The sequence below is a fragment of the Crinia signifera genome, chromosome 1, assembly GCF_055691185.1.
Source record: "Crinia signifera chromosome 1, ASM5569118v1, whole genome shotgun sequence".
Lineage (NCBI taxonomy): Eukaryota > Metazoa > Chordata > Amphibia > Anura > Myobatrachidae > Crinia > Crinia signifera.
The window spans coordinates 231621808-231647189 of NC_139217.1; the positions used below are offsets into that span (position 1 = coordinate 231621808).

A 25382-nucleotide genomic window follows, 5' to 3' on the forward strand; every position below is an offset into this window, starting at 1 on the left:
ATTCAGACAAACTTTGTATTTGATTTTGGCTATATAGTCAAAATCTATAGTCAGAATCAGGTTAAATACATGTGCCCCAGTGTTCCAAATCCTGGGCAAACCTGGGACTTTAGTGGAAAAGAGGTATAAATCTCTTAGCACATATTTGCCCCACCTGCAGTGTAAAGGTGCGTACACACGGGGGCAATATTGGCTGAAATCGCTGGGAATATGGTCGCTGAGCGACCATATTCCCAGTGATTTGGAGTGCTGCGCGCCCCCGTGTGTACCCCCTTATGGTGGCAGGAGCATGCTCCTGCGACCAGCGGCTTCCCCCGGCGCTGAGAAGGAGGTCAGCACTGCTGCCCCTTCCCCGTGACAGCAGACGGCTACCTGTATGTACTGCTGCTCCCTCCCTCCTGGTCTCTCCCCGACCACCCTCCCGCCCTGTGACAGTAGACGGCTACTGCTGCTCCCTCCCTCCTGGTCTCTCTCCCCCTCGCCCCGTGACAGCAGCAGCGTGAGCGTCTGCTGCTGCTCCCTCCTCCCTTCAGTTCTCCCCCCGCCCCGTGTCAGTAGCAGTGTCTCCTTTTCATCGCTGATGAAAAGGAGACACTGAGCAATATGATTGCTTGCAATATATGATCGCCAGCAATCATATCACCCTGTGTGTACACAGCATTACAGGATTTTGTCCAGGTTTGTTTATTTTTTTATTTGCTCCTAATTTTGTCTCATAATTGTTATCGTGTTAATTAATAGACTTGAGTCAGATTACTTTAAGTGACTGAATTACCCTAAAGGCTTACATATGTTTTTATATTTTTTAACAGCAGGATTATTCAATTCACATTAGTATATTTAACATTCATTGTAATTCTATAGTTAGAGTTTATTTTAAGACTGTGGCTTAAGAAGTTCGACACCTGAATTAGGTCGACATGGTTCAAAGGTGGACGCAAGCATTAGGTCGACAATGGCCGGTATTGAGCCGGTATGCAGCATTTCATGCCCTACCATCCACAACAGCACAGAGGGAGAAAATAGTGCCCGAAGCATGGCGAGCGCAGCGGAACACTTTTGACGGTGTCCATGTCGGCTATGTCAACATTCAGGACAATAAAGTGAAAAACTCAGTTAGACCTTTTGACTGTCAACCTAATGCTTTTGTCAACCCAATGACCCATACCCTAGCTCCAGATAGTGCAATAATGGCAGTAATATTATAAGATCATCTTCAATTAGTGCAAATGTTTAAAAAATCTGTTAAATGAAACCATTGTCTATTCTAGTAAAATACAGTATTACTCCGTGCCTTACCAATTGTTTTCTTTGCATTATTTCTCTCTACTCAGTATTGAAGAAGCGTCTGGTGAAATTGGTTGTGAATTTTCTCTTTTATTTCCGGGCAGATGAGGAGGAGGTACAGTATGGAAATAAAATATTTATTTGTCAAGTCACTTTGAAAGTTACTATTCTTTGCTAATTACCTGAATGCACATTAACCCCTTCAGTTGTACTTCACTGCACTACAGATCCCAGCCTAGCTTCTGCATAAACTTCTGGCATGTTTTTGCTGTAAATGTATGTAACCTCCACATTCACTGCACTACAGATCCCAGCCTAGCTTCTGCATAATCTTCTGGCATGTTTTTGCTGTAAATGTATGTAACCTCCACATTCACTGCACTACAGATCCCAGCCTAGCTTCTGCATAATCTTCTGGCATGTTTTTGCTGTAAATGTATGTAACCTCCACATTCACTGCACTACAGATCCCAGCCTAGCTTCTGCATAATCTTCTGGCATGTTTTTGCTGTAAATTTAAAGAAACAATTGAACAACTACATAAAGAAATACCGGAGGAACACAGGAGGACATAAAAGTAAACATCATCCACTGAAAATCCAGAATTCTGCAGTGAGTTACCTGACCCAGCATCACCTACAGTCTGCACAGCCAAGACAATGAACTCCATACTGAACAAATCTCTGTACCAGAGCCATGGTTCTTCAATCCTGTGCATTCCCTATTCACTCTGCATGCTTTCTGCCCCTAGCAGGGTGTGTTGTGGCATGGCCCACGGTGCAAAGCTGTTAGGGGTCAAGGGTGCAGGTGGAGGGGGAAAAGGAGAAGAGAGAGGACTACTTTGTCCATTCTCTTTAACTGCTGCCTCGTGTCCTGACCATCCCTGCCATCCTCAGGTCTCCTTACCTACACCTCATGTCACCTGTCTGTCTCCCCCTCCCTCTAGATTGTAAGCTCCTTAGAGCAGGGCCCTCCTCCCTCCTGTTCTCACAGCACTCTTCTTGTATTTCAACTACAGCTCTCTTACTCATCTACAATCTATACCTGCATCTATTCTCATTCACTTCCTTATATCTCAGCTGTATTGTGTACTAAGAATTGTGATTTAATTGTGTTATGTCTAGTTCTGTGTATCCTGTACTGTTCTTTTGTGTTCTATATGTACAGTACTGGCTGGTGCAATCGCCATGTGGCGCAGCTGATTGGCTGCCTGGGTGCTGCACAGCTCAGTAATGATATGTTCCCCATGTCTGTGTCCCTCATTAGAGTACATCTAGTATATATATCAGTACTGTTACTGGCTGTGCAATCACCATGTGGCGCCACTGATTGGCTGCCTGGGTACTGCACAGCTCGGTAAATATGTTCCCCATGTTTGTGTCCCTTATTAGAATGCGTCTTGTGCATATCTGTATGTGTGATGTACATCTGTACTGCCATTGTTGCCTGTTCCTTGTACTGATAACCCTTTGTATTGCAGTATGTGCATTGTTATTTTTAATGTCTGTAAAGCGCCTTGAGTCCTGTTGGAGAAAGTGCGCTATATAAATAAAACTTACTTCTGAGAATTTTCCGAGCTATGCTCCATTGCACAGACTGGCAAACCCGGAAAATTCTGGGGGTTAGCACTGTCTACATTGCTTAGTGCCAGGCAGCGCCGCTGAGCTCAGCCGCTGCCCGTCCCCAGCTCCTTCCTCCCAGATTTGTGTGGCGTGACCTTGCTGCAGGGGGCAGGGCTGAGCCGCAGCTGATGTAGTACTCAGCGGATGGTTCGGCAAGCCCCCATCCTAAACCGCTCAATCCTTTCTTGAGGACCGTCAAATTCAGGATGGAGTCCCCCCAGTGGGTGATCGCAGGTCTGGAAAAAGAAGAATTCTTGGTGTCCCTGGGCACTTACACATCCCTATTTTTCCACCTCACCAGACGTTCCGGTTCACAATCCTGAACCGGCACTTCCAGTTTCAGACCCTTCCCTTTGACCTGTCATCAGCACCATGGATTTTCACAAAAGTCAAGGTGGTGATGATGGAGCTACTTCGGGCACAGGGTGTCATGAGAATACCTTACTTGGACCATCTCCTCCTGAAAGCAGCTATGCCAGAGATTCTTATGCACAACATCAGGTTGACATTGATTCTCAATTTCCAGAAATTGCAGCTTTTCCCTCACAGAGGCTGCTATTTCTGGGGATGATTATGGCTATGTCCCTCCAGAGCATGGGTCCTTCAAACTGTGGCCCTCCAGATGTTGTGAAACTACATGTTCCAACATGCATTGCCACATTTTTTCCTATAAGAGCATGCCAAAACTGTCAGAGAATGCTGGGCCATGTAGTTCCACAACATCTGGAGGGCCGCAGATGAAGACCCATGCTCCAGAGGGTCTTTTTGCCTCAGGACAAGGATTGTTCTCTTCAGCTGTTGGTCTGTCAGGTCCTACAGCACAAACGTCCATCTTTTTACCTGCCTTCTGGGCAAGATGGTGGCTGCATTCGAGGCAGTTGAGAACAGCCGGTTTCGCTTCCGCCCTTTCCAACTTTGTCTTTTCCATCAGTGGTCCAGGTCTCACCTGTCCCTCCAGCAAAGGGTGACGTTCTCTCCCAAGGCTCACCTATCTTTGATTTGACATGAGATTGGAAACGTATCCCAGATTCCACGTGTTATAGTGCAATGGGTACTTTTTTGTTGGCTGATAAAAAAAAAAAAAACTTCTACTTGGATACCGCATTAAGGGCCGTTGGTATCAGGCAATTTTTATCTGCCAAAAATGGATAGCATCTAATTTTATACCTTTTATTTCAGTGCCAGTCTTCTGGCTGCTAGTTGGCATTCTGACTGTCGGCATACAATCTGCCGGGATGTTAACCACATCGCATGAAGAATACCTGCAATTCTTCTCCATTGCAGAGGGCAACATGCCTGTATCCTCTACACCTGTGGCACCTGTCACCCCTATGCCAGTTCACACTTCAGTCATATATTTCTCTATGAATCTGCATACAGCACAGTTTATTTGCTGTCCTGATCCTGAACATTTCATCTATTGTATGACTTGCCTGAAAACCCCTCCTTTTTTTTCACCGCAGAAACAGATGAGATCCTGGCTCTTGTTATTTAACTATTTCGCATACATGCCTGTTTCCCCTCAAATAGCTGGGACCATGTTTCTTATTATCTTACTCATGTTTTTTCAGGGATCCGAGGATTGGCCAGATTAATTATTTATGCTAGTGTAACTAGGCTACTGTTTCTTATATACTAGCCCCATATTCTGATAACATTCAAGTGGTGACCATACAGGTTGCTGTCCTTACTAGTATGTTCTTGTATCCGTCTGCTGATGTGCATCTATATATCCTGTTGTTTTTTTGTAATTGTCATCGTTTATATACCGTGCTCCCTAACAATATACAGAACAGGACCATTCTTACATTGTATCTATACTGCTGCATTTTAGCTGTAGTATTTAAAGTCTATCGAGTCACTGCCCCAACTAATCCATTCATTTTATATCTGTCTATGGGGGGGTTGTTTATACTATATAGTTGTTAGTGTAGATATAGTGGGGGAAAGGGTTTTTGGGATTGAGGTATTTCCTAAATTGGGGTTAGGTTATACAGGGAGGGGGGTTCTCAGAAGGTTTGCTTTGGGGACATTTTGGAGATGTTTTTTTTTTGGGGGGGGGGGGGTATTTAGATTTGTTTTTGTTAGATGGACATCAATATTTTTATATTGTTAAATTGCGATCTGATGTGCTGTTGTTCCATTAGAATTCAACGCAACATGTCTTGTACATTTCAATGCGCAAGTGACCCTCAACGTTATACCTCTATATACTTTTTACATGTCCAACCTGGATGGCGCCTCCAGGTGGATAGTCTATTATTCTCCTGATCTAATGGTATTATGTATATCCGAACTGTAATATCTGTCTTTTGCATATGTACATTGATATTTGGTGTTGGATGACTGCACAACACTTAGGGGGATAATCAATCTCCGGCAAGCACCTCCCGCCGAGCCCTATTCAATGCTGTCTTTCCCGACAGCATTGAGCAGGGTATCTTGGCAGAACGAGCCCGACATCACTAGCTGTCCGGCTCGTTCTGCCGGGAAGTGACGAGCTGCCGGCTGCAGCTCGCCACTTCCTGGCCACACCCCCTTCTCGCTCCACGGCTGGCGGGACATTGAATCCCGCCTGCATGTTCTCGGTCGAGCTGACCGAGAACGGGACTGGGTCACAGTGGTCGAGGAAGCTCGACTGCCGTGACCCTCACATTCAATACCCCCCTTTATCGTAATATGTCTATCGGAAAGTTGTTTCGGTACTTGTGGAGTATCACGGCTCCCATCGCATGCCATCGCATGCCATATATAGTGGTTTGATCGCATTCGATCGCATACGATTTTGCACTGAAAAGCATCCAAATGCATTGGAATTAGTATTAAACATGTTCAATGGCCCCCAACTGGCATTTTTGAGGCTGTACCACCCCCACTATCAACGCGAACCCGAAGCGTGGCGAGCGGCGGCGGTACGCGTCCTACGACCTTTTCATACCCCCACTATCCACGTCGGCGTGGAGTTGAGAATAGAAAGTGCCCGAGCCCGAAGCGTGGCGACGCGGACACCTGTGAAGCCCGTGAGGGGACGCGGATACCTGTGAAGGTATCCGCGTCCCCTCGCGGGGCTCGCTGTGCTCGCCACACTTTCTATTCTCAGCTCCACGCCGACGTGGATAGTGGGGGTATGAAAAGGTCGTAGGACGCGTACCGCCGCGCTCGCCACGCTTCGGGTTCGCGTTGATAGTGGGGGTGGTACAGCCTCAAAAATGCCAGTTGGGGGCCATTGAACATGTTTAATACTAATTCCAATGCATTTGGATGCTTTTCAGTGCAAAATCGCATGCAATGCGATTTTTTTGCACACGATGGGCATCGTGGGAGCCGTGATACTCCACAAGTACCGTTGTTTCTGCAAAAAATGTAATAAAAATTACTCAATTAAAAAATAAAAAATACCTGCCATTATGATTATTAATATATGGGGTGACAGCAATTCTTCTCCATTGCAGAGGGCAACATGCCTGTATCCTCTACACCTGTGGCACCTGTCACCCCTATGCCAGTTCACACTTCAGTCATATATTTCTCTATGAATCTGCATACAGCACAGTTTATTTGCTGTCCTGATCCTGAACATTTCATCTATTGTATGACTTGCCTGAAAACCCCTCCTTTTTTTTCACCGCAGAAACAGATGAGATCCTGGCTCTTGTTATTTAACTATTTCGCATACATGCCTGTTTCCCCTCAAATAGCTGGGACCATGTTTCTTATTATCTTACTCATGTTTTTTCAGGGATCCGAGGATTGGCCAGATTAATTATTTATGCTAGTGTAACTAGGCTACTGTTTCTTATATACTAGCCCCATATTCTGATAACATTCAAGTGGTGACCATACAGGTTGCTGTCCTTACTAGTATGTTCTTGTATCCGTCTGCTGATGTGCATCTATATATCCTGTTTTTTTTTTGTAATTGTCATCGTTTATATACCGTGCTCCCTAACAATATACAGAACAGGACCATTCTTACATTGTATCTATACTGCTGCATTTTAGCTGTAGTATTTAAAGTCTATCGAGTCACTGCCCCAACTAATCCATTCATTTTATATCTGTCTATGGGGGGGTTGTTTATACTATATAGTTGTTAGTGTAGATATAGTGGGGGAAAGGGTTTTTGGGATTGAGGTATTTCCTAAATTGGGGTTAGGTTATACAGGGAGGGGGGTTCTTAGAAGGTTTGCTTTGGGGACATTTTGGAGATGTTTTTTTTTTTTGGGGGGGGGGGGGGGGGGGTATTTAGATTTGTTTTTGTTAGATGGACAGCAATATTTTTATATTGTTAAATTGCGATCTGATGTGCTGTTGTTCTATTAGAATTCAACGCAACATGTCTTGTACATTTCAATGCGCAAGTGACCCTCAACTTTATACCTCTATATACTTTTTACATGTCCAACCTGGATGGCGCCTCCAGGTGGATAGTCTATTATTCTCCTGATCTAATAGTATTATGTATATCCGAACTGTAATATCTGTCTTTTGCATATGTACATTGATATTTGGTGTTGGATGACTGCACAACACTTAGGGGGATATTCAATCTCCGGCAAGCACCTCCCGCCGAGCCCTATTCAATGCTGTCTTTCCCGACAGCATTGAGCAGGGTATCTTGGCAGAACGAGCCCGACATCACTAGCTGTCCGGCTCGTTCTGCCGGGAAGTGACGAGCTGCCGGCTGCAGCTCGCCACTTCCTGGCCACACCCCCTTCTCGCTCCACGGCTGGCGGGACATTGAATCCCGCCTGCATGTTCTCGGTCGAGCTGACCGAGAACGGGACTGGGTCACGGTGGTCGAGGAAGCTCGACTGCCGTGACCCTCACATTCAATACCCCCCTTTATCGTAATATGTCTATCTGAAAGTTGTTTCGGTACTTGTGGAGTATCACGGCTCCCATCGCATGCCATATATAGTGGCATGCGATGTGATGCGATTTTCACAGATTTTGGCCGTTTTTTGACAAAATCGTATGCAATCGCATCGCATGCGATTTTGCACTGAAAAGCATCCAAATGCATTGGAATTAGTATTAAACATGTTCAATGGCCCCAACTGGCATTTTTGAGGCTGTACCACCCGCACTATCAACGCGAACCCGAAGCGTGGCGAGCGGCGGCGGTACGCGTCCTACGACCTTTTCATACCCCCACTATCCACGTCGGCGTGGAGTTGAGAATAGAAAGTGCCCGAGCCCGAAGCGTGGCGACGCAGACACCTGTAAAGCCAGTGAGGGGACGCGGATACCTGTGAAGGTATCCGCGTCCCCTCGCGGGGCTCGCTGCGCTCGCCACGCTTCGGGCTCGCCACACTTTCTATTCTCAACTCCACTCCGACGTGGATAGTGGGGGTATGAAAAGGTCGTAGGACGCGGGCTCGCTGCGCTCGCCACGCTTCGGGTTCGCGTTGATAGTGGGGGTGGTACAGCCTCAAAAATGCCAGTTGGGGGCCATTGAACATGTTTAATACTATATCCAATGCATTTGGATGCTTTTCAGTGCAAAATCGCATGCGATGCGATTTTTTTGCACACGATGGGCATCGTGGGAGCTGTGATACTCCACAAGTACCGTTGTTTCTGCAAAAAATGTAATAAAAATTACTCAATTAAAAAATACCTGCAATTATGATTATCAATATATGGGGTGACAGCAATGACTTTGAATATGTTCTATTGAACCATTATACTGTATAATATACAGCAGTAACTGTTATCTTTTGAGTGTATTAAGCCTTTTTGCATCTCTTGCTTTGATTTAATACATAGTTATTATTTATTGTAGCCTATTGGAGCACTGCTTTTAGAGCACTGCAGAGTGAGTAAAGAAGAGGAAACATGTTTCTCAATAAGTAAGTATTGTTTGATTGGCTGAAAAATATTAACCTTTATGTCATATGGGTAGAAAGAATCTCTGTTTTTAAATAGGACATTTTATGTTTACTGTTCAATGATTAGTATATTATTATAATAGTATATTATTATAATAAAATCCTGCTTGTTCCTACTCCTATAATAAATTTATGCTGTGATTTTTGTTTTTTCAAATCTGGAAAAAAAATCTGATAGTCTTAAAGGGGCCAACAAATAAGCAATGATAAACCATATTCTGTGGGGGGTTTTTTCCCCGACTTAATGATTTTCCAATCTACCATATGTGCTCATATATTTTACAGTGATTTTCAGATAATTTTCATCCAAAGCTCAGATTTGTAAATTATGAATATAGAGAGGAAGAAAGGGTTGGTGTTTTTTTGCTGGTGCACTGAAAGAAAGAAATCAATTTGAAATAAAATATACTCTGACTATCGCATTTACACATAGACAGTCACAGGATATTTGACCAAAATGACCCACAACAGGGTAACCTGTGTCTTTATTGTACAAGTGACCATTAACTAGCATTTCTATAATAAAATAAGAGAATCAAATCACACACACAGCACGTGCATCTTTTTAACCTTTATTGTTCAATGTTTGTCCAATAGTTTAGGTGGCATATATTTCACTTGAACGGTTTTATTAAAAATACTAATTAAAAGGTAGCTTTTTTTTCAATTTGATTTCTTTCTTTCAGTGCGCCAGCAAAAAACACCATCCTTTTCTTCCTCTCTTTATATACTTATTGTCTTTGGCAGCACCCCCATCCTATTGTAACTGTAATCCAACACAGTAATTACAGTTGGGGAACCAAAACTACTACAAAATATCAAGAACTAGTACAGAAGTACTCCCAACTCCCCCCATCTTTCCTTTTTTTGTATAAATTATGAAAGTACCTATTTTAAAAGTAGAATACCAGTAATGGTCTGAAAATAAACTGCTAGTTACCATACACTAACAATCTCCATCTTGATTGGTCGATGAAATCTCACACATGGAACAACCTGATTTAATCATTCCAATCACTTTTTTGATTGGAATTGGAGATGGGTGAACCCCAGTCAGTGCCGTTATATTTACATAATCCTCTGTGTAACATAGACTTGTCCACATTGATTGCTGGTGTATGGGGCCCCTTCGTTTAACCCTGCTTTTGAAACAAATGATTTGTTTTGGCATTTTTAGGGATAATTTTTTCAGCTGTTTTTCTTGTCAGACTTTATTGATGAGCCAGACAGGAAATACGTTTTTGAATGCAACGGTCGAGAACAGTGTGAAGAGTGGGTAGAAGCACTGACAAATGCGAGGTAAGCTAGCCATAGTGGTCATTTCTAAATGTAGATTAAATCTCATTATTACCAATATTTATTTTTGGAATGCAGCCAAGTGCAAATTATTTCATGACAAATAACCTCCCCCAGCAAATAAACATATATCCAGTCATAATAAGCAGTCTAATAATACATAAATTAAAACATACTTGAAAATGAAGGTTAACACTTGAATGCACATCAAGTAATATATGGAAAATGTGTTTCTAGAAGAATTTAAGGTATGGGTTTGTCAATACCTGTAAAGAGGGTACAGGTAGAGTATGTAGCCTCAGTTAGAGATAGGGGATCCTGGTACCCTTAGGGTACAAATAGCAAAGGCAAATATTCTCATGGCTGCAAATATCAATAACTATTTTACCACCATGTGATAATGGTTCAGAGTTCACTTATTTCTCCAATATAGAAGCGGTGTCTATGATCCCTTTTGCAGGTTACAGACCACTTCAGATTGGAGACTAACACAATTTTAAATGGAAAGGTCACTCCGAACACAATGCCTAATAAGTGCAGTAACACATGTTTGGAACATCATAATGGAAACAAATGTTTATTCGGAAGAAGCAGACTATGACTAGTGAAACTTTTGCTTTTATTAATTGTCAAAATAAATCAAATTATCACAAAGTTGGAGAATCTATATTGATGTTTCCTGTACCATGAGATATTGGCCTTTCACTACAAATGCTTGTTACACTACATGTATACAAGCATTTACCTAAATTACAGTACAAGTATAAACTACATTTTCTTAAAAGAAAAACACCTTGCGGCAGTTACTGATTTCTGGTTATAGTACATGGGGTGTATAGTGTTCTTAGTGTGAGCAATTGTGTTGCAGCTACGAGTTCATGAGGAGAAGTCTCCTTTTCTATAGGAATGAAATTCTAAAAGTAACTGGAAAGGTGAGTAAGGGTGTTGCGGGTCACTGTTCTAAACCTTGATGTATGGCTCTCATGCTTAACCCTGTTCATATGTGCACATAGGACCCTTTGGAGCAATATGGGATATCTGAAGAATCTAGATTTCAGCTAGAACCCCCAGATATCTAAAGTACAGTGTTCTTACTCTATTTGCCCAGTGTGATTTTCTTCAAGCTTAACATTCAACGCACGTTTATTTGGAAAACTGACTCTGCCTGATGCATTACCTCAAAATGGAACTGCATTGATTCTTATATCGTCAAAGCCATGTTATTATAGATAGAAGTATATTTGAATTAAGATAAATCAGTAATTTTATTTTTATTTTTGGTCAGCAATATATATTGTGTTGCAGCACAGAAGTGAAAGCTCTAATGTAATGTTAAACTGTCTTGCTATATGTTTGATACATGTATCTTATGTTATGCATAGATTTCTCAGGGAACTGGTGCATCTGCAGTTTTTACCTGATTTTACACTGATAATGCTGAAGTGATGCTTTCTGTACCTACTGGCCTGTGATGTTGCCATTGGTACCATTTGGGGGCCTTACTTGGCATGAAGCACTAAATCGCTGGTCTCAGTAGAGGAGACAAAGCTACTGTTGTATACTGAATAAAGTACATATGTGACTTGGTGTAATCTTTTGTTCTCCTTTTCTATGACCATGCTATTGGGTATGTATGCCTTTTTATTGGGTCTGCTATTGTAAATTGGCCATGCTCATTCTACAATCGGACAAATTCATTCATTGTTACAAGCAACAGTTATTATTTAAATGTTCATTGTGTGTGTGTTATGGTCGTAAAAATTGTATGTTTCCTATGCACTTAATTTTCTACTGTCACATTAAAATTTATAATGAATGTAAAGCAGTCACCATTTCTTGTTTACAATGATAAAATAGCTCCAATACAATAGTATATCATTATTCGTATTATTTATTAACAGTTTCTTATATAGCGCACACATTTTCCGCAGCACTTTACAGATCATATTTGAACATTTACATCAGTCCCTGCCCCAGTGGAGCTTACAATCTATATTCCCTACCACATGTACATGCACATAGACATTCTGGGGTTGGGAGCCAATTAGCCTACCAGTATTTTTTTGGATTGTGGGAGGAAACCAGAGTACCCATGCAAGTACAGGGAGAATATACAAACTCTGCACAGTTAGAGCCATGATGGGATTCAAACCCATTACCTCAGCGCTGTGAGGCAGTAATGCTAACCATTACACCATCCGTGTGTACAGAAAAACACCAATCAGCTACACCAGGGTATGAACCACATCCATCCAGTCACACAGTATGTGCCACGAATGCTATAGAATAGTTACCTGCAGGCTGCTAGATTTACAAAGAACCTGCAAACTTAATACAGGTACTGTATTAATAACATTGTAATATTCCTATTATAACATTTAATTGGTCCTTTGGTTTTCAAGAAATTATTTAGGGGGGTATTCAATATGTACTGAGAAATCTCGTCACTCACCTACTCAATGCTTCCATTAACGACCGCATTGAAAGGTGTCAGACCCTACTTTTATTTAAAAAGTCAGATATGTTTACTGGAAACAGACGTTTTTCACCGATACACGGACTTACCGACACTTGATAGCCGGAACACTGAATTCCGACTGTCGAGTTACTGTCGGATCAAGCAAACGGCCCAGGATTCTGACTGTTGGGCCATTCAGACTGTAGTAATCCCATATTGAATAGCCCCCTCCATTTGCTGCCATGTAAGTTATCTCTTTATAACCAAACTAGAAAGACACCTAAATCCTATAACAGTACACTGGTACAATTACTGGAGCAAAATAGTACCATAAAAATACTTTGCCCATAGTGTTTCATAATGCAACACTGCTAGGTTTAATTTTGATCAATTATATCTATATTGGATAATGCTAGTTAAGGAAATTCTCTGTTCAACTCAACAAAATAGTATACAGTGTGGAAAATGTTCCTATTGGAAACTTCAGAGTCCTTTTTATGTATAGACTAATTGTCCATGTCCTCTTAAGTATATTTGTTCAAGTCAAAAAGTTTCAATGGGACAATGAGAACAAAGAAACATGGTGTACTGTAAATAGTCTTTTTTTTTTTTTTTTAATACGAAAAAGTTTTTTTTCAGTATAGAGGAGAACAGGAGAAGTTCTTTATATCTCCCTCTACTTTAATATAGTTGTGTACTGTACTCACACCTAACTGCCGTGATTTGCATTCATAAAGGTATCTGGGTGTGGTGGTGGTGGTGGTGGTATCATCCCACCTTCTAATCCCCACATGCCCATGGAAACAGTGTAGAAAAAGCTGGCATACCTAACTTACAATAAAAGTCCTGTACAAACTAAGCGATATAATAAACAATTTATTATAGTGACCTGTTTGAACACCTCCACTGATGGCCAATGCATTCTCCTGCCAATAATTAAAGCACTTTCTTGCCTGTACATGTACATACGAGGGAGTACATCAATAACAAGGGCCATGCTCCAATGCATCCATTGGCAGGCAGAAATCCTGTTTTAAATGTTATTAAAATATTTTAACGTTAAGTAATGTTTGATCAGTGTAAAAGTTTTTGTGGTCATGGAGAAGTGAAAAACTGCAGTGTTGATGCTGAAACCGAACTCTTAAGGCCCATACACACTGGGCGACTTTGAGCTGAAAGCCGCTCAAAATAGCAAGTTTGAGTGGCTTTCAGCTCAAAGCCATCCAGTGTGTATGGCACAGCAATGATCGATGAGCGCATCATCGATAAGAAAGCCACTCATCTTCTGGTATTGCCATCAGATGAGTGGCTTCGAGGACCGCTTAGCCTAGCCCTGCGCTAGGCAAAGCCGTGCTCCCCACACTGACTTTATTATAAAATATTGGGTAACATTCTAAAGATTACAAAATCAAAAACTAAATTAAAATTTACTGAAGGTGTGTAGAATTAATTTCACAAAATAAAATATCTTCCTCTAAAGGTGCATTAATGGTACAGTATGAACTTATCACACCATCTCTTATATAATAGCCCAGAACTGTCAGTCTGTGAGTGTGTGTGTGTATAACGCTGGGAGGAGTCATACACACAGTCACAGACAAGTGACCTATCGGGTGCACACATCCTCACACACATTATGCGTCACCCACCCCACCACAGAACTTCTATTTACCGGGGAACACGTACTGAGCTCCAGTGATGTCACCGCTGGAGGCGTGTCCTTGTGCCAATTAGAGGAGTGCCACCATGTAGCGCACCCCCCCCCCCCAGACCCTCCCAGATGTGGGAGGAGCTGCTCTCCCTGTAGCCCGGCGTAATCCTCACTCCTCCATTCCCACACACAGGCAGCCATCTGCCCACCTTGCCCGGCACCCTCTCCTAAGCTTGCCGGGTATACAGCTGGGGCCGGGCTGAGTAAGGCGCTGCAATAGTCAGAGAGCTGCTGGCAGCATGGAGCACTGGCCACAAGCCAATTGGAGCTGGCTCTGCAGCCAATCAGGCGTTGTGACAGTGGTGCATCTGCACCACATGCCCCTCCTCCCACTCTGCGAGGTGCTTCTATCCCCCTCCTCGGCTTTCTCCACTCCATCTCCCAGTTGGTTGGTGGCAGCGCCCGCTTTGGTAACATCCTCATACACAACTCCAACAGAAAGCTCCTGCCCAGTGAGATGAGTGGGGATGGGGGCGGTTCTGTGGTTGGCTGTATTACTATGCCTCCTGCGCTATGACCGCAGTGGTGGCAGAGGAGGGAGAGAATACAGCCGGAGGTGATTTATAAGGCAGCCCCAGAGAAGCATCACCTGTAAAAAGTGGTGAGGGTTTATGCTTAAGCCATGCTTTGTTGCTGGGGATAGAGGAATCAAAGGCTGTGCTGCTAAATCTAACCCTACATCCACCCCTCCCCTTTTCCCCCTAGGGTAGGCATTCCCAACCACGGTCTTCAAGGCACACCAACAGTGCAGGTTTTGTAGATATCCAGGCTTGAGCGCAGGTGACTTAATTAGTATCTGAGGGATTCTGATTAAACCATCTGTGCTGAAGCCTGGATATCACTAAAACCTGCAAGTGTGCCTTGAGGACCTTGGTTGGGAATGCCTGCCCTAGGGGTACCACACCAGGACCGCTAATGTCCATCACTCACCCCATGCACCACAGCACCTAAATACCCACACGGGCTGCACCTGGAACTCCACCACCCACATTACACTAACAACCGCTCTTCCCCCACCTGACTCACCTCCATCCACAGTGCACTGACACCCCGTCCCTCACCCACAACAAACACAACCACCACATCCTACGCCAGACACACGCCTGACAACCACCATCCCCCACCCAACTGTCGCAGCACCACACATACACCACGACACACCCCTATCCACAGTGCACCTACGCCAAACACAGCCACCCCCATCCACAACCATCACACCACACCTAACTGTCGAACCCGTCCCTCCACCACCTCACCAACCAAACACCACCCACGCATCTGCTACTCAAACACACCCTGTATCCCCGCACCCCCCCCCCACCCCTAAGCACCTTCCACCAGCTATAAAATACATTAACTAAAAACTTTCTTCATAACTCCATTCTGTACATCTTACTCTCTAAGCACTCCTTATACCAACGTACAACGCTACACTCCCTTCAAAATCATACGCCCTTTTCATTTGAAATATTTAACCTCTAATGCAGTGCATCCTCCATACAATCCAAAACATTTCACACAAGAAAGACCTTCACAGGTTAAGGGGACAGAGCCCCTTACGACGGTAAGAAGAGCGCCTGTAGGGCACAATGAATCACCTAGTGTGTATACAACTTGCAATGCCAATGCACACCCCACAGGATCAGCATCACAAGAAAACAAGGTCGGCAGATCAATTTTGATTTACACAGGTTGGGTATCCCTTATGTGGGTGTCCCATATCAGCAGCAGGATCCATTGCGCCGATGACGTCAGGGGACCAGGTGATTGTTAAAAAAAATCCACAATAATCCCTCATGGTCCTGAGCATTTCGGATAAGGGATGCTCAATCTGTATTTTGTAAAATCTAGTGCTTTTAGAATAGACAAAATCACTGTGTGTAGTCTATGATGGGTTTCTGGGTTCAAAGAAAATCTGTGTAAAAATCGCACTGTATGTATGCACCTTAACATGTGACTACTATGAACTCTTTTTACTTATAAATTTATTTATTTTTGTAATTTTACACTGAGCGGTTAGCGCTAGTAGTCATAGCACTGCCGTTCCATTACCCCCACCGGCGTTTATTATCTCCTGTCACCCTGCGGGGCGTACACAGGCAGAGTGCATGGAAGAGGGACCCAGTGCAGCACCGCTGGGTATCACAACTTCCAGAATAGCATGGATCACGAGTGTAAGCGCTCTCATTGAAAGCATAAATCGCTGTTCATGCTGTGTTCTCTGTGGGAGCAGGTCACAGCACTGGCATGGACACTGCCTCCCACAGCAGGGATTCTATTAGCCCACCAGGGTAAGAGAGCACAGGCTGGAGGCAGTCCCCATAGGCAGGAAGTTTTTCTCCATTTTTAATCAGGCTCCATTATACCAGTGGGGGAATTCCAGCTCAGGGGGAGATGGTGCTGGCCTGTAGCCCCTCCCCCCAGCTTTAGGTGCCAGTTCACCTCACTGCTGCGCGTATGTAGCTGCAGATTTGCTCCATCAGTCTCCTCCCAGAAGCTGGCAGCCATCTTCAGAGTGCTGAGTAGACTCCTGGATTGCTGGGCACTGCTCCCTGTATAAAAGGATGGGATAGGTTACAGCCACTAAGGTTAATGTCACTGAACTCATAACCGCTATACGGGCGGTACTCCTGTGTGAAGAGGAGGAACCAGTACAAGTAGCCCAAAAGGAGGACATATTTAAAGTAGTCAGAGCCAAAGTCTCACACTTTGATCTTTCAATGGAAATCAGAACAGAGATTTGGAAAACCAGGGAAAGAAATTTCCAATCCCTAAAAAGATAGCCGTTAGGTATCCACTACCTGTGGAGGATTGCAAATTATGGAAAATCCACCACGGGTATGGATTCCCATGTGACTCGTCATTAAACCTTTAGGGCAGTATTCAATGCTCCCGATTCACTGGGTTTTTTTTTTCAGCGAATTGGGCTGTTTTCACACCTTGCGGTGAATCTTTTTCACTGAAAATCTAATTCACCCTATTCATTGTTCGACGAAAGTGAATCACTGGGATTCGCCGAGAGTGTACTCCAGGCATTCCCAACCACAGTCCTCAAGACACACCGACAGTGCAGATTTTAGTGATATCCAGGCTTGAGCAAAGGTGACTTAATCAGTAACTTAGTGATTCTGATTAAACCATCTGGGCTGAAGTCTGGATATCACTAAAACCTGCACTGTTGGTGTGCCTTGAGGACTGTGGTTGGGAATGCCTGGTGTATTCAATGTTAGCATGGAGAACAGCTTCTGCTGTCTGTGTCCCCAGGAGCCCTCCTCCCCCACAAATTCTGGAGCAGGCAGGGAGGCTTACATCTCCCAGCCTGCCGCCGTCTCCCGGATCTTTTGCCATCAGCGGCAGGGAGCAGCTACGGCATTGAATAGGGTGACAGGTAGGGCTGGCAGCGAATGTTGCACCTCTCCGTAAATCTGCGAATGTGCAGCGAATCCTAAACAGGATTCGCTGCACATCATGAAAAAAACACATTGAATACTCCCCTTAGTGTTGTTGGTCACATCTGCGGCCTCTGTAAAAGATGTAACAGATAGATGTCTGGAACAGTGCCTAAAGTTAGTGATTAGCCTGGCAGGTGCTATTAACAGGCAACGTCCTGGGCAGCAAGGGCAGTGTGGGACTGGTTAAAGGTTATTGAGGCTGAACTTCTTCTGAAGCTTTGACAAGAATGTGCAGCATGTTTAGCAGGCGGGCATCTACATGCATCACTGAAGCTATGATGGATGCAGGTCAATTAGCAGCGAAGGTCTCAACAGTTTCGGTACTAGCCAGCTGCATTTTTTGGCTACGTTCATGGAAGGTGGACGCAAAATCCAAACGAGCCTTAGAGGTGTTACCCTTTGCAGGTATATCCTTTTTGGGGAGGAACTAAACAAAATAGTACCCTCCTTAGCTGCAGCTAAGACAGCGTGCCTCTCATCAGCCTCTACCACCACTTGGCCTAAGGTTAATACTTTCCATTCCATTCGTACCTCAGAAAAGAGTAAAGGACAAGTGTTCGGCAGACAGGCGGGACAAGCCAAGTCAGCAAAACCTGAGTCCAGACAGCCATGGATGACCAGACAGGTACCCCTAAGCCTGACAAGCCCACAGTGTGACGGTGCAGGCCTCCCTCCCTCCGGGGGACCGACATCTTCTTTGCAGAAGAATGGCTCAGGACAACATCCAATGCCTGAGTGAGAGAAGTGGTGACTCATGGGTATGCTTTGTCCTTCAAAGGACACCCCCCAACAGTTCTTTCCAACAAACTTGGCAAAAAACCTAAAAAAGAGGGCCTGCTTGCAACAGGTAATGAACTCCCTGGAACAGTGATTGTACCAGTACATGAACAACAGAGAGGGCAAGGGTATTATTGAACCCTGTTTTTGGTACCCAAACCAAACGGATATTTCAGACCCATACTAAACTTAAAATCGATTAACAAGTTTGTAAAGGTATGGTGTTAAATTGGCAATGGAACCGGGGGGACTACATGCTATCTCTGGATATTCAAGATGTGTACCTGCATGTCCCAATTGCCTAGTCTCACCAACGATTCCTGCGGTTTGCCATGCTACCACAACACTCAGTTCCAGGCCCTTCCATTCGGATTGGCTGCAGCACCGAGAATCTTTACAAAGGTTATAGTTTACATCGTAGTTAAGGCTGAATAAAGACTAGCGTCCATCGGGTTCAACCTTGGTTTTAGCGAGTATGATCTATTAGCTTATCCCTTGTTATACGTATAGTATATTCTGATATGGTTAGACAGATTATGATTATTGTTTGTACCCCTGGATGTTATTAACCAATAGATGTTTGTTCAACCTTATTTTAAATGTATTTATTGTGGCTGCTGACATCACCTAACGAGGAAGAGAGTTCCATAGTTTGGCTGCCCTGAAAGTATTTTTTTTTTCCTTCTAAGGGAATGAAATCTTCTTTCCTCTAATCTAAACTCATGCCCCCGTGTCCTTCCTTACAGTAAAAAGGGCACTTGACAGATCCTTATATTGGTCCCTGATATATTTGTACATGTTAAGTATGTCCCCCCTTAAACGTCTCTTCTCTAGCATAATCAATCACAATTTTTTCAAATCTGTCCTCATAGTTTAAATTCTCCATTCTCTTTATTAGCTTTGTTGCTCTTCTTTGGATTTTTTCCAGTTCTATGATGTCCTTTTTATAGTGCGGGGCAATAATACTCCATAATCTAGATGTGGTCTAACCAATGCTTTGTACAGAGGCATAATTACTTTTGCTAGTATCCTGTTGGCCTTATTTGTTGCTACATGACATTGAGCACTGCACCCCAGTTTGTAATCAATTTGGACTCCTAGGTCCTTTTCAAGTTCTGAATTACCCAATGCCTCCCCGCTTAGGTTAAAACTAACACATTAGTTATGTCTCCCAAGATGCATAACCTTGCATTTATCCACATTGAACCTCATTTTCCACTTTTTTGCCCACTCATCTAATTTATTAAGATCGCTCTGAAGCGTGGAGACATCCTTGGTTGATCTAATTACTCTGCTCAGTTTTGTGTCATCAGCAAAGATGGAAACATTGCTGAGTATTCCCTACCCAATATCATTAAAAAAAGATAAATAAAATGGGCCCTAGTACCGACCCCTGTGGCACTCCACTTAGTACTGGTATCATATTTGATACTGAGCGTTCACAACCACTCTCTGTTCTCTATTACGCAGCCAGTTCCCGACCCATCTACAAATTCTTACCCCTAGTCCCAGATCCTCCATTTTATTTAAATGTAATGCTCGTCTTATTGTTGATTGCTGTCCTTACTGTTTTGTCCAATGATGATGGTTATGGCAGTCATGACAGCCTCCCTGAGATTTCATGGAGTCAGGGTCCTCCCATATCTGGACGATTTATTTTAGGAGACACTGCTAAATCACCTTAAGCTGACAAAATAATTCCTACTGGACTCACTGATGGCTGATAAATTGGAAGAAATCTGCTCTGGTACCATCCAGGCAGATGTTACATTTGGGAGCTCTAGAAACAAACAAAATTTGTTGTAGCCAGGCGCAACTCTCTCAAAAAGACTTCATGTAAACCACCATAAGCTGAACAGGGGTTTATGGGAATAAAACATGCAGACAGGTATATGTCACAAAATATACAACACAATATACAAACAGATAATCCTTGTGGACATCAAAGTGGGGTCGCCAATTTTCATATATTCGGGGGTCAATAAATTTATCTCACCATAGACCGGTGCTGCGTTGGGCTGTACTTCAGGAGAAGTGTCTGCGGCACCACCGCAGAAGGCTTGGTTCCTTGATGAGTTCCCCAAATAAAGTGCAAGTGCAGGAAAGTGCGGTCCCAATAAAGTGTCCAGGTGCAGTGCATACCAATGGGAGGATTGCACTGTGCAGAATTAATCAAAGTGTGTCCTTTTTTTCAGGGTCAGCATTTTTGGGAGCTCTGTTAGGCTAGGGAATCCAGAGATTTATACACCCTCTGGAAAAGGGCCAGCAGCTGCAGGCCAGAATTCGGAACTGCCATCACCTTCCGAGAGTCACTATACACCAGGCAATTGCAGATTCTGGGCTGGTTGGTGTCGGCATTCGACATGGTCGAATGGGCGCAATTTCACTTTCGCCCTCTACAGAGACTGATTCTAACCAGGTGTGATGGACGTCCCCAGACTATATGCTCCTGGACGATGAGGATCACCGCAGTCATCACTGAGGTGGTGGCTCATCAAGACCTACCTTCAGTTGGGAAGGCCATTTTGGATTCCTCAGAGGGTACTTCTTACAACAGACACAAGTCTGCAGGGTTGGGGAGTCGTAGTAGAATCCCAATCCTTGCAAGGAAAGTGGTCTCAGGAGGAATCTAGATTGTCAATATAAATCTTGGAACTAAAGGTGCCCATACACGTTACAATTATTGTATACAATATCGCATCTCATCCGATCTCGGTTTTGCGATGACATCAGATGAGATGAGATCTAGTACAAAAAGTATGTGCAGCACGTACTTTTTGTACTAGATCTCATCTCATTTGATGTCATCGCAAAACCCAGATCGGATCAGATGCGATATTGTATACAATATTGTATACAATAATTGTAACGTGTATGGGCACCTTAAGGGCAGTCTTCAATGCACTCCAGCTGGCACAGGATCTGGTACAGGGCAGACCAGTTCACATCCAGTCAGACAATGCCACCACAGTGGCTTACATCAACCACCAAGGGGGCACGAAAAGTATAAAGGCCATGAGGGAGGTATCCAGGATTCTCCAGTGGGCCGAGTTCCATGTGCCAGCCATCTCAGCAGTGTTCTTCCCAGGCATTCTGAATTGGGACGCCAACTTCACCAAGATGTTCACTCAGGAGAGTGGTCTCTACAAAGTCAACGTGGACCTGATGGTGTCTCAGCACAACAACAAGGTGCCGCTGTTCAGGTCCAGAGCCAGGGATCCACAGACGCTCTGTCCATTCCGTGGAACTTTCATCTTCCATACACTTATTTACCAAAATCACTTCTTTCTCGTCTTCTCCAGAAGTTCAAACAGGAAGACGGAAGCCTGGTGGCCCATACATTGCCCAGGAAACATTGGTTTTAAGATCTAGTTTATCTGTCTGCAGCTCCTCTGTTTCTGTTACCACTGCAACAGGATCTGCTCAGTTAAGGTCCTTGTCTGCACCCGGACCTGAAGAGGTTAGCTTTGATGGCGTGGTTCTTGAGCCAGCCATCTTATAAAGGAAGGACTTCTCTGAAAAAGTGGCTACAACAATGATTCAGGCCTGGAAGCCGGCCTTGACACGAATATATTACAGGGTGTGGCACACCTATTTCTCTTGGTGCAGAACAAGGTCACATGACACCAAACAATTTAAAGTGGCAAGAGTCAAGAGTATTAGCATTTCTTCAAAGTGGCTTGGTAAGGGTTTGCGTCTGGCATCCCTTAGAGTAGAGGTCTCGGCATTGTCGGTCTGGTTTCAGAGACAATTTACACTTCCAGATGTACGCACGTTCTTTCAGGGAGTTCTCAGGACTTAACCCCCATATACCCCTCTGGTGGTTCCTTGAGATTTATCGTATATCTGATCAAATGCCCATGTGGCCTAAGATACATAGGCAAAACAACTAGGCAAATGAAGGAAAGACTGGCTCTGCATAAGTCGCTCATCAGGGCTGCTTTGGAGGGTAAATCAGCTGATCAACCGGTGGCCAGACATTGGCGTGATGCACACCATAGCATCTCCAGCATTAAATTTCAGATGATTGATCACATTCCCAGTAACAACAGAGGTGGTGACCGTGGTCGGACTTTATTACAAATAGAAACTTTTTGGATCTTTTAGCTTCAGACTGTACACCCTAAGGGACTCAATGAAATCTTATCATACTCAGCCTTCTTATGAATGAACAGGACTCATGCCGCTGTTGATACAGCTCACTACATTTTGTCAGTACATGTTCACATTCAGGGTTCTCCAACTCAGGAAGATGGATGCATTGTCCCAACACACCCTGATCCATCATGTTGTTAGCATGCAGTTATTTCTTGCCCTTTTTCCAACACTGTAGCACTCACCACTTTATCACTTTTGTTTTATCTTGTATTTTTCATGTGTTACAGAGCAGCTCATCACTGAGCTTTACCTACAGACTGCCCCAGCAAGGAGGTCCGACTGATAGGAATGTGCCAGCGAGTGAGATAAGGTATCTCTCCTCAAGCATGGTTGATACGCACTTTGTCAATACACACAACATGGGTTACTATGACAATCAGTGAGACGCTCTGTAACCGCGCCCCCTGGGGAGTACCCAGATCGTCACTGCAGGCGCAGCCGAATGACGTCACCGGACCCCGAGCGGATGCGCGTCTGGTGGAGGGCGCACAATCATGTAAAGGTGCGTACACACGGATAGATTTGGCCAACGATCTGGGCATTCCTGATCGATAGAAACGACCAATCGTTCAAATCGTTCCGTGTTTAGGAACGATATAGGCGACGATGCGCGCACCCGCCAGTCGTTAGTAGAGGTCGCTGATCTTTCCTGCATGCAGAAAGATCAGCGACCAATCACTATCAATGTGTACCAATCGTTTGCATATCGTTTCCACAGGAAATGATTTGGATTGGCTGACAACTGGCTAACCCACTCCCCTCTGCCATTTCCTCATTCTGTCCCAGGCTGCGTGGAGAGGAAAGCAGAGGAGACAGAGCCACATGGAGAGGAAAGCAGAGGAGGCAGGAAACAGTGAACCTGTTTACAAAAGCCGCATGTAAGTACATTTTGCTTCTATTGCTGCTGTCCACCAATGTATATAACCCTGCAGCGGACACTGGGCAGCATCAGTGTCTCCTATAATCAGAGTAGTGTCTGCAAATGTCCCCTATATCATGTGCCAGCGTGTGTAGCATTCAGCAGACACTGCCCACCATCATTTATGCAGCTGCAGCTGTTGCTGAACTACACATCCCAGCATGCCCTGCATTACTTTTTGCAGGCCAAATAATAGTAGTGGAGTGTACACCCCCCCCCCCCCATGTGTCTGCACACTATATGTCCCCCATAGCATGCATGCACTTTGCTGCAGACACCGCCCACCATGCATTGTGCATTGCCCCCCATGTGTCAGCACACTATATGTCCCCCCATAGCATGCATGCACTTTGCTGCAGACACTGGCCACCATGCTTTGCACCATGCTTTGTGCATTTCCCCCCATGTGTCGGCACACTATATGTCCCCCCCATAGCATGCCTTGTTGCAGACACTGCACACCATCTTTGCATACAATAATTCAAAGAAATTTAAGAGAAAAAAAAGAAATATAATTTGGTTTTATAAAAAAAAATTTGGTGGGAAAAAACACAGAAACATTTATTTTATACATAAACCGTAACCATAACTTTTGTATTTACAGATATATGACCAGTGACCGGGAGCGAGAGTTTCTCACAGGATTCTTTGGTATTTACCAGGAAAATGGGTGTCTGTGGAAGATGAAATCCCGTGACTACGCCAACAAACAGAAAAAAGACCTGGCCATACAGCAGCTCGTGAGGTACAGCCTGCAATATCATGAGGAAGCATGCCCAATTTGGATCCGCAGGAAGATACAGAATGTGCGTACTGTATTTTTAAAGGAGCACAAAAAAATTCTGGCATCACGGGCTTCTGGTGCTGGGGCACAGGACGTGTACCAGACCACTTTGTGGTATTACGACCTGCTCAAATTCGTCCTGGAACAGGATCCTGAACGGCCATCGCGATCACTGTTGGTAGAGGAGGTGCCAACAGAGGACATCGAGGATGTTGTCGTGAATTCTTCAAATGACTTGGTAAGTACATAAAACACAATGTCCCCAGTTGTCTACATGGCATTATTGCAGGCACTCCTCCTGCCACAGCACTGCACCATCACCATTAAAGTAGGCCAGATATTGGTCACGTACCGCTTTTGCACGTGCACTCCCTGTATCATGGAGGGCAGGAGCTCCCACAGACGCAATATCTACCACCTCCTGTGGTAGATTTGGGTCTTCTGACATACCGGTGACTAATGTTTGTAGCTGCATTGCTTTGCGTCGTAAATAGTTATGCAACACACAACATGCCAGCACAACCCAGTCAATTTTACCAATCCTCAGGTTAATTGCAGTGTGTAATACACGGAAGCGGTTGCTGAGAATTCCAAACGTGTTCTCAACAACACGCCTTGCCCTAGACAGCCAGTAATTGTAATTGCGCTGCTGTGGGGTCAGCCCCCTTTGGGTGTATGGCTTCATGAGATGCTCATGAAGAGCAAACGCGTCATCGGCAACAAATACAAAGTTTAACCCTTGCTTAGTATCAGGCACAGTCGGCAACTTTAACCTATTGGAAATCATGAGGTCATAAAAAGTTTTTTTTTCTTTAATGAGCCACCATCCGATGAGCGTCCATTTTTACCCACATCAACAAAGATAAATTCGTAATTGGCATTTACCACTGCCATGAGTATGATACTAAAGTATCCCTTTGTAGTTGTAGTAAAAGGACCCTGAGTTTGCTGGTGGTGTGATCCGTATGTGCTTTCCGTCAATTGCTCCCCCGCAGTTTGGAAAGTTCCAACAGCGATCAAACTC

The 25382-nt window shown here is 44.1% G+C and overlaps 2 protein-coding genes across 4 annotated transcripts in view; both read left to right on the top strand.

Moving 5' to 3' along the window:
- Positions 1 to 23053, top strand: part of PLEKHJ1 (pleckstrin homology domain containing J1) — a 26287-nt gene extending 3234 nt beyond the window's left edge. Inside the window, exons 2-6 of one of the 2 annotated variants that reach the window (XM_083179412.1) lie at positions 1335 to 1402; positions 8698 to 8764; positions 10012 to 10102; positions 10968 to 11031; positions 22883 to 23053. In XM_083179412.1, the coding sequence (XP_083035538.1) occupies positions 1335 to 1402; positions 8698 to 8764; positions 10012 to 10102; positions 10968 to 11031; positions 22883 to 23038 (446 nt within the window). In that variant the 3' untranslated portion in view covers positions 23039 to 23053. Of the gene's footprint in view, positions 1 to 1334; positions 1403 to 8697; positions 8765 to 10011; positions 10103 to 10967; positions 11032 to 11112; positions 11687 to 22882 lie in introns of those variants that run through there. The other variant, XM_083179413.1, reaches the window with a different exon arrangement.
- The window catches only part of LOC146070914 (uncharacterized), a 5752-nt gene continuing 3421 nt past the window's right edge, over positions 23052 to 25382 (top strand). For both annotated transcript variants that reach the window (XM_083179408.1, XM_083179409.1), the window contains exons 1-3: positions 23052 to 23157; positions 23442 to 23533; positions 24179 to 24596. In XM_083179408.1, the coding sequence (XP_083035534.1) occupies positions 23098 to 23157; positions 23442 to 23533; positions 24179 to 24596 (570 nt within the window). In that variant the 5' untranslated portion in view covers positions 23052 to 23097. The remainder of the gene's footprint in view (positions 23158 to 23441; positions 23534 to 24178; positions 24597 to 25382) is intronic.